Raw genomic sequence first — 10037 nt, 5'->3', positions numbered from 1 at the left:
AACTTACCTCCTCCTTATTCAGGTTGCCCATACCCATTTCATATTGTCCCAAAATTTAACATAATCTAATACTTCCCCCTCATTAATGTCTTGTTTGGTTTATATGGGAAGTTAATTCTTTTGAGAAATCATGTTGCATGGGATGTTAATTACATTCCACTTGCAAATCCTAGGAATTTTGGAACATGGTAGTGTATTTATGAGAAATTCTAATTTCGGTACAATGATTTTTTTTACTTCCTTACTTTACTGTTATTTTTTTTTACAGATATATTCTTTACTACGATGTTGTTATCAAACAAACACCCCCATTTGCACATTCCCATACAATTTGATTTGTTTCCCTTAATTTTAAAGATTAACCAAATCAGCACTCTTGAGTCTTGAATGATAGATATTATAGCTATGACAATATTTGTCACAGGTTAGAATAATATTTGTATATATTTTGTATTCTTATCGTATCAGGTTTCTTAACGTGATTAGGACTAGTCTTGTAAAACTCTGATCTATACATATTGATCAATGGTACATGATAACAGAGTATAAAATATGTTCCTAGGCATTAACCATTAGGCTAAGCCTTTGGTTGAGTTGGTCCTTTAACATGGTATCAAAGTCACCGTGAAACAAAAGGTCATGAGTTCGAATCTCATTCATCCCTTCTTTCAAAGTAGAATATTTTGCGCAAGGTATGTGAAAGGTCCATGCTGCATCCATATTTCAAGCCCAAAGGGCGAATCTCATTCACCCCTTCTTTCAAAGTAAAAAATTTTGCGCAAGGTATATGAAAGGCCCATGCCGCATCCATATTTCAAGCCCAAAGGGCTTTCATGCGAGGGAGCATTATAGAGTATAAAACATATTTCTGAGCCTCAACCACTAGCTTAAGCCTTTGGTTGAGTTGACCCTTTAATGTCAGATATTAGATTATTAATATCAGGTATTAGATTACTAATATCAGATATATTAGACTCACGGTGAGTCCGATCTCAAGCAAAACATTTCCTAAAATATATATATATATAAAATAAATAGCCAATTATTTATTTAATTGTACCATGTCCATTGACTTTACACATAATTCATGGTGCACAACTTTGCAATTACTACTAACTTTAATTATTCATATAGTTTAAATTTTTTAAAAGTTTATATTATAAATACTACCTCCGTTTAATTTCTTTTTACTCTTGATTTATCCCTTTATCGTGTAAGACAAATACTTTTATACCATTATACCCCACTACATGATCCAAAATTATATAAACTATCGTCTAATAATATATTTAAACAAATTTCTCTTTTTAATCTAATTCATCTGTTATGCCCTATATAAAAATAAGAGTGTCAATTTTAACAATTGATACATTAACTTTTGACATTATTTATGTAATACTCCGTATAATTTAGCTAAAAACCGAAAATAACCACGTTTGATCATTTTAGTTTTGTTTTCCATATGTAATTTCAAAAACCAACTTTTTATACAAGTAAATTTAAATAAAAGTAAAAATTTGTTAAAGATAATATAGTTGAATTTATGCATAGACAAAAATGTTAACTTAAAAAGTACATAAGAAGTAAAATACAAAATAAAACTAGGCTTCTTTACGTATATTGTTTTATTATGAATGATTGATATAAAAATTATTAAATAGCAATTCTTGTTTACAAGCAGAAAATTTTTGTGCACAAGTACTGGAAAGACATCCAGAATTAATCAAAGGAGTAGATAAAGAAGGATCTACAATAGTTCATAGTTGGATAATAAGTGACAAAGAATGGCTATTTAAATTCATATTGGAGAGCAAGTGGAAAGATTCGTTTGTAAAACTTGTTGATGTTAAGGATTACAATTATCAAAACAATCCTTTTCATGTTGCTGCGAAGACCACTCATGAAGCAACAAACCAGATTGTACGACTCATTGTTGAAGCTTACAAAAAAAACAAACTTACTTGGAGCGTAAATGATATCAACACATTGCCGTGGTTTGCAAAGAACAAAGAAAATGAAGGAGCTCTACACTTGGCATTACGCAACAAACGTGAAGATCTTGGACTATACATATTGTCACTACTTCGGGATGATCAAACTGTGGATAAACTGCTTGATTATTACAAGCCAAAGCACTCGACTTTGTTTCTTGCTATACATAACAATTGCTCTCAAGTAGCCGAAGCCATGTTGAAAAAGTTGGATAAGAGAAGCAGGACCAAATATCTAAAAGATTCCTCGACTGGTCGGAATATACTGCATCTTACCACAAGCTTAACAGGTATTATTAATTTTTCTTTCCTTCATTTAATATTACACATAATTTTACAAGATAAAGGTGTATATGTTATTGCATTTGTTGCCCATCAGTTGCTACTTTGTGATTAACTGATACTTCTAATTTAATAATACCTAAAGTTACAAATAATATAAAACTGATGTAGTATTTTAAACTTTGCTTTATTCTATTTATGGTAAGAAAATATCCACTTTTACTACTCTTTATCCACAATATTATCCACATAAATTAAAACTATATAATAATTCCAATTTTTTACACAAACTTTTTCTCTCCTATCTAAATAGTAATTGAAAAAAAGGGAGGGATGCACTTACTATTTTATTTTACATAAACAGACTAGTAAATAAAAAGATAATAAAATAAAAGGACAAAGGGAGTATATGCATATAGTTTCCCCATTCTCAAATTATTGTGCTCTTTTTTAAAACTTTACTTTTAATTTTTATTTTTTTATCCAATTCAATTGGAAAATGACAACTTTAGTTAAGAAAAGACAAGTCAAAGGAAATGAGATTTTTATGAAGACAAACTTAGGCTCATGTCATGGGATGTGACGAAGTTTTATACTGGCTGTCACTGGCCTACCGTAACCCTCCTCCTTTATCCAGGCTTGGGACTGGCAGCGGGAAACCCACTGGTAGGGATCGGAATAAAACATGATTCTTATATTTACTTTTTTTTTATAAACTATGAAATTAGATGAAGAATTTGGGACATGGCTAGTTAATGAAGCGCCATAGTTCATCACCGAAGAGGATATCAATGGACAATCACCATGGGATACAGCATATGAAACTGGTCGTGCATGGTTTATAAAAGCTGTACTGAAAAAGGACCCGTCTGTATTCAATAGAGCACCCCTGGCTTGGATTAAAGCATGTGAGCACGGTCATGTCTCGGCTCTTCGTGCCTTCATTGACCATAATCCAGCCGGTTTTCGAGATCTTTGTATTAAGCACAAGAATACTCCTTTGCATCATTTGAAACCTTCAAGTTTAACAGAATACGAAGAGCTTCTTACGATTCCACGCATGAAAGATCTAATCAATGTTCAAAATTCTGAAGGGAAGACACCTTTACACTTAGCAGTACAAAATCGAATATTACCCTTGATAGAAACATTACTCGGCATGGAAAAAATAGCCTATAACATCATGGATAAAGACCAACACACTCCCATTGATTTGTTGGAGCAAGCTTGCAAAGACGACAGTGAATGGGTACGCTTTTCAATTTTTCTACTTTCTCCATTACATGTTAGTTGCAACTTTTGAATTTTTTTATATCTCACAAATAATATCCCAAAGTTACTTTAAGTAAATAACGTTAAATCTGTTGTAAATTAAGCAATTTAATTAATTGATTTGGAGAGAAAGTGTTCTGCAAAATACTTCATTCATTTTCAATTAAAAACTAGCCATTAAATAGGCTTTACAATAACAAACTCTAGCAATAAAATAGGAAATGATAATGCTAAGTGGGTGAACATGGCCCACATAATACTCCACTAAAATTGACTAACTACTACTGCTGATAACTTCTTAGTCCTAGGATACTACTTTTATTTAGGAAAATAATCTTCCACTAAGTTACTAGATAATAACGACTAACAACTTAGTCCACTAATTTTGGGGCATTAACAAACAAAATCACAATATATGTGTACGTGTTGTTATCAATTTTAACGCAAAGCATGTGCAGGAAGAAATGTGCCAAAGAATCGGGTTTAATCCATGGATAAAAACATCATACTTCCCGCGCAGGACCAATTTGTTAGAAGTACGAAATTCACTATTTGTGGTGGCGGCTCTATTAGCCACTATTACATTTACTGCTGGGTTTACACTTCCAGGTGGATTAAATCAAGAAAGCGGGGAAGCACTTTTAGCCAAGAAGGTTGCTTTTTTGGTGTTTCTGATGTCAAATACATTGGCTATGTGTACTTCCATGTTGGTGTTGATTTGCCTCGTATGGTCCATGGTCCAAGACTCGAGTAATAAGTCATTATTGTTGATTGATCGAAGCATGTGGATACTCATGGTAGCGTTTTACTCCACATTATTGGCGTTTATGACTGGAGTCTATGTTGTTATATCCTCAAAGGTACTTTGGGCAGCCATCATTATCATCATAATGTGCACTCTGATTGGAGTTTCGGCAAACAGAACCCTTTTGTACAAAGTACTACGGATCTCTTCAGTGAAGAAGAAGCAAAATCACAGAGACCCAATGTCTCTGCTTGAATTGGTGAGCTCTTTGTCGAAGATAATTTTCTTGTTATTTTTGTTTATGTTTTTAACTATAACTTTTAAACAATACTCTATAAAAATGTTTTGACATCTTTAATAATTTTAGTGGATTATAATTATGCATAACTTATTTGATGAATCCATGACTTTCAGGGTAAAGCTTTTCCATGTTGCGAAGGCAGTAGCAGCCAGAAAGTTGAGTGAGCAGCAAATAAATTCAATAAAATTCTTCTTGTTATATTTGGCTTAACGTATTCTTGTGATGTTTAGCACTTATCATGAGTACTTGTATGATACATATATATATCTTCCAAATAAAAAAATGATACATACTCGTATATATTTATTAATCATACATTATTTGTTTTCAGTGTATTATTGATTTATCATATACTCTGTATGTTTTACTTGATAAAGACATTTCTCCTAATTTATCGAAAGCATACAGTGTACTTAATATATCGATATAAAATACATGATGTTGATTGAATTGATTTAATTTACATGTATATTCATAAATCATGTACTCTGTACTTTCATGAATTGTTGATTGAATTGGTTTAATTTACATGTATATTCATCAAGCATACAGTGTACGTAGTATCAAATTTTTGTACTCTGTCCTTTTTTTACTAAATAGTTAAGATATGCATTGTAAAAGTTACTCATTGCTATTTAAAGTGTTGCAATTTTTACATGTATATTTGATGTAGGTGAGGCCTGAAAAGGACCAACTCACTTTAAAAATCCTAAATTTGGGCGATTTACTCTGAAGTTCTAAATAACCCCAACTTTGCAAGTTTTCTTATAATCCCACCTTTTTAGTTTGCCTCCAGCAAGCTCAATCTATCTCGATCATGACTTGCTGTAAGACCCCTTTTGGGCCATGCGCGGCATGGCGTGCCTAGGCAAAGGCACACTGCGGCTTGGCTATGGTTCTAGGCCTTGTACATATTATTGTAAGACCCTATGATGTGGTTAATAAGTAAATAAGGGCATATGGTTGCCTCTATATGTTAGCTTGGGAAGCTAAGGTTGTTTGGATGGGCATTGGACCCAAGGGTTGGGGCCAATAGTCCATTATTGTGTTACTGTCACTGGCGTGTTCACTAGTATTATAAGCGCAGTACAATATAAAGCTCTTTAGGGGAAGGGTGTCAGTCATGGCTTGATGCAGCCATGGACGCATCATTGGCTAGGGCCATGGTGCATGGTTCTAAGGATGGTGTGGGCTATCTAGGACTTGGACACAAGGTTGGCTTGATACTTGTGGGCTAAGTGACTTGGGTGTGAGCAAAGGCTCGTGGCGAGCCTTTGTCAGTTAATGCTTAGCGTTGGCTGCGAAGCAACGCGTCGGTTGGGGAACTGGCGTCATTGCGGAGCGTAGCAAGCCAACGACATGGCACAGCGAAGCGATGCGTCGCTTGGGCCATGGTGCGGTTTGGTGAAGCAACGCAACGCTTGACTAACGAGGCGTTGTTGCAAAACAACACGTCCCTTGGACTCTAGCACGGTGCTGTGCTTGATGGCAGTTGGCACGGGTGTTGGGAGTTAATCCTTATGTGAAGAGATGCGATGGGAATGCGAAGCAAGGCGTTGGTTGGAGCAAGGAGCAGTTATTCGAACGGTTGCCTTATGTGGATAAGGATTGGATGCTCAGCCAAGGCGAAGTGACACTTCACATTATGGATTGAGGGCAAAGGCATTCTGGATGAAGCGAAGAGACACGAGTGATAATGGTGGAGATCCGCAACGATTGGCTAGGATTGTTGATGGTGGCAATCCGCGACGGTTGGCTAGGAATGCTATATGTGATGCTTCGTTAGGATTGCTGACTTGTAATAGTTTACGGTTAATTATTGCATGAGTGCCACTTGGCGCTCATGTGTGCTTAGTGTCTGTTTGTATTGGAGGGGGTTTTCCTCCTTTGCCTATAAATAGATGACTTTGGGGTTTGTCCAAGGCATCCAGAAATTACCGTGTAAATATGTTATTAATGATATTAATAAAAGTATGCTTTGTGATATATTCTAAGTGTTCTATCGTGTTCTTTATGTTGTGCATTATTATATAAGTTAGTGAGTGAGTTGACTAGTTAGTGAATCTAGCATCATCATAGTTAGTGAAAAATTAACTGTGACAATTTGGTATCAGAGCCGGTTTTTACGATAGACTTGCTGCATTTTTAAGTCTCCTCCTAAGAAGATCGCTAAGAAGGTTTCCCGTCCCGTTGCTCCTTACTTATGAGAAATTAGGAGATTGGAGAAGGAAAAGTGTCGTCGTTACAAGGCACTTGATTATCAATTCAAAGACATTGTTCAAGAAGGTTTGGATTTTCTTTACCCAGATCATTGTGGTTATTCAATTCATCATCCTATATACAATCCGATCCCGTTAAGTGTGGTTCCACCCCCACAAAGTCCTGGCCCTCAATCTTAGTCCCATAAAACTAGCATTCTTTCGAAAACTTTTATTACTTAGCAAACGTAAGAAAATGGTGAAGTTCTCTGAAGAAAGCAAGGCCTCCTTGGCCAAAATCGAAAGGTATTTGGGTTTGGGAAATGATGATCTTCCCCCAAGTACGGTGCGTGAATCGGTTCAGTTACTTTCTGAACAACTGAACGAGATGAATGGGATGATACAGAATTTGGTGGGAAAACAAAGGGAGATGTTTATCCCTAACGGTACTCCTTTGTACAAGGAGAAGGCCAGGAGATTGAAATGGAAGCGGAGTTGAATTATTTAAGGGAAGAACTTTCCCTTATTCGAAAAGCGGTTGAGGAAAAAAGTTCTTCACATTCGTCCGGAGATCGTGCTAAGGTTCCAGAACCGAAAGCATTTGATGGATCTAGGGATTCGAAGGCCCTAGAAAATTTCATTTGGGATTTAGAACATTACTTTAAAGTGACAAATCGGGGAGATGGTGACAAAGTTGATTTGGCCGCGCTGTATCTTTCCGGTGATGCAAAGTTGTGGTGGAGATCTCGTCAAGAAGCAGACAGATTCGCCAGAAAAGACCCCATAACTTCATGGGATGTTATGAAAGATGAGATTAGAAAGCAATTCCTTCCCAACAACACGTCTTAGGTTGCAAGGGATAAACTGAAAGATTTAAAGCACACCAACACAATTCGTGAGTATGTAAAACAATTCATGTCTTTAATGTTGGATATCAGTAACATGTCCGAGGAGGACAAATTGTTTCAATTCATGTCAGGTTTGAAGCCTTGGGCCCAAACCGAGTTTAGAAGACAGAAAGTCCAAGACTTGAACGCTGTGATCGTTGCCGCTGAAGCATTAGTTGATTGGAAGTCGTCCGGTGTTGTTGACAATAAGGGCGGAAAGGAAAAAGGAAACGATCGTGGAAAGAAAAGGAAGTTTGGGAAAAGGAAGGGCCTCAAAAGTGGTGATAAGTCGGGTCAAAAATCCGACAATAAGAAAGAAGATAATGCTTCAAACAAGAAGACTCGATTCACTGACGGGTGCTTCATTTGCAAGGGTCCTCACATAGCCCGTAACTACCCTAAGCGCCAACAACTTTCCGCGTTGTTGGGTGAATCAAGTAGTGACGAAGAAAATTCAAGGGAAAATGAACAGGAAGAAGAAGACGTCGCACCACGAATGAATACTATGAAGATAGTATGTGCTGCGATAAAAGGGGAATAAAAGGAACTAGTCGATGGCCTTATGTATTTTAGGGTTACTGTTAATGGTTCCGAGATGTGGGCTATGATAGATACAGGGGCTACCCATAATTTTCTGAAGGGTGGTCTTGTTCGGAAGATGGGGTTGAAGGTTCAACCTTCTTCGCATATGATTAAGACGGTGAATTCTGCCGCTGCAGACTCCGTCGGTATTGTGAAAGATGTCTCCGTCAAAATGGGGGCATGGAAAGGAAAAGTAGAGTTGCTTGCTGTAGAAATGGATGATTACGAATTGGTTCTTGGTAACAAGTTTTTCAAGCAAGCAAAGTTGATGGTTGGGCCCCACTTAGGCGGTGTTGTGATAACCGATGAGGCATATCCATGCTTTGTCCCTGGTAGGTTATCTACTGCTAACGTTACTTCAACTGATAGTTTATTGTCAGCAATGCAGGTTAAGAAAGGTATTAAACGTGGTGAACCTACGTTCTTGGCCGCTTTGGTTGAAATAAAGAAGGATGTGATCGTTGAAGTACCAGATGAAATCGCTGATCTGTTGAAGGAATTTGAGGGTTTGATGCCTGAAGATCTGCCCAAGAGACTTCCACCAAGGCGTGAAGTTGATCATGCAATAGAATTGGAGCCCGGTACGAGGCCACCTGCCAAGGCACCGTATCGGATGGGGCCATCAGAATTGGCCGAATTGCGCAAGCAACTTGATGGTTTGTTGGATGCTGGTTTTATCAAACCATCAAAGGCTCCATATGGCACGCCAATGCTGTTTCAAAAGAAGGCTGATGGATCGATGCGTATGTGTGTCGATTATCGCGCACTGAACAAGGTAACAGTGAAGAATAAGTATCCCATTCCAAGGACGGAAGATTTATTTGATAGGTTGTCAAAGGCTACTTATTTCACTAAGCTAGATTTACGCTCTGGTTATTGGCAAGTTAGAATAAAAGAGGGCGATGAGCCCAAAACTACTTGTGTAACTAGATATGTTTCATATGAATTCCTTGTAATGCCGTTTGGGCTAACTAATGCCCCGGCTACTTTCTGCAATTTAATGAATAATGTTCTGTATGAGTATCTTGATATTTTTTGTGTCGTTTATTTAGACGACATTGTAGTGTATTCGAACAGTTTAGATGAACATGTTAATCATCTTAGGCTAGTTTTCGAACAATTGAGAAAGTACGAGTTATATGTGAAAAAGGAGAAATGTGAGTTCGCAAGAACAGAGATTATGTTCCTTGGTCACAAGATTAGCAAAGGAAGAGTTCGGATGGATGAAAACAAGGTGAAGGCAATCGTGAATTGGGAACAGCCAAAATCGGTTCCTGAGTTGCGATCATTTTTGGGTTTAGCCAATTATTACTGAAAATTCATTAAGGGTTATTCTCAAAAGGTAGCACCGCTCACTGATCTTTTGAAGAAGGGTCAAGCGTGGGCATGGTCAGACAAGTGTGAAGATTCTTTCAAAGGTTTAAAGTTAGCCATTTCATCCGAACCAGTGCTTAAACTTCCGGAGTTTGATAAATCGTTTGAAGTACATACTGATGCTTCGGGAAGAGCCATTGGTGGGGTTCTGGTCCAAGATGGACATTCCGTTGCTTTCGAAGGGCGAAAGCTCAAAGAGGCGGAGGAGAAATACTCTGCACATGAAAAGAAATGCTGGCAATTGTTCATTACCTTCGTACTTGGCGCCATTATCTGTTGGGTACAAAATTTACAATTTTGACGGATAATGTAGCGAATACATTCTTTCAGTCACAGAAAACGTTGTCGCCAAAGCAGGCTCGATGGATGGAATTTCTTGAGGAACACGAATTTGCTTGGCAGCAC

The 10037-nt window shown here is 37.2% G+C and overlaps 1 protein-coding gene across 1 annotated transcript; it reads left to right on the top strand.

The window, feature by feature from the left end:
* Nucleotides 1–405: 405 nt before the first annotated feature.
* LOC145628263 (uncharacterized) lies at nt 406–4817 on the top strand. Its single transcript, XM_081680560.1, has 5 exons — nt 406–424; nt 1682–2175; nt 3043–3522; nt 4004–4549; nt 4705–4817. Exons 1-5 carry the CDS (start codon nt 406–408, stop codon nt 4753–4755), a joined length of 1590 nt encoding a protein of 529 aa, XP_081536686.1. The 3' UTR covers nt 4756–4817.
* The last annotated feature ends 5220 nt before the right edge of the window (nt 4818–10037 follow it).

The sequence above is a fragment of the Chenopodium album genome, chromosome 4 (assembly GCF_948465745.1).
Source record: "Chenopodium album chromosome 4, dcCheAlbu1.1, whole genome shotgun sequence".
NCBI classification, from domain to species: Eukaryota; Viridiplantae; Streptophyta; class Magnoliopsida; order Caryophyllales; family Amaranthaceae; genus Chenopodium; species Chenopodium album.
The sequence above is the reverse complement of the archived record's forward strand: the minus strand, read 5'-3'. Positions and strand labels throughout refer to the sequence as shown.

What these genes read in the sequence shown, in the direction of transcription:
- LOC145628263 (XM_081680560.1), top strand. An exon ending in TACATAACAATTGCTCTCAA is followed by an intron (nt 2,176 to 3,042) that starts GTAGCCGAAGCC and finishes GAAGCGCCATAG; the next exon opens with TTCATCACCGAAGAGGATAT. An exon ending in GCAAAGACGACAGTGAATGG is followed by an intron (nt 3,523 to 4,003) that starts GTACGCTTTTCA and finishes AAGCATGTGCAG; the next exon opens with GAAGAAATGTGCCAAAGAAT.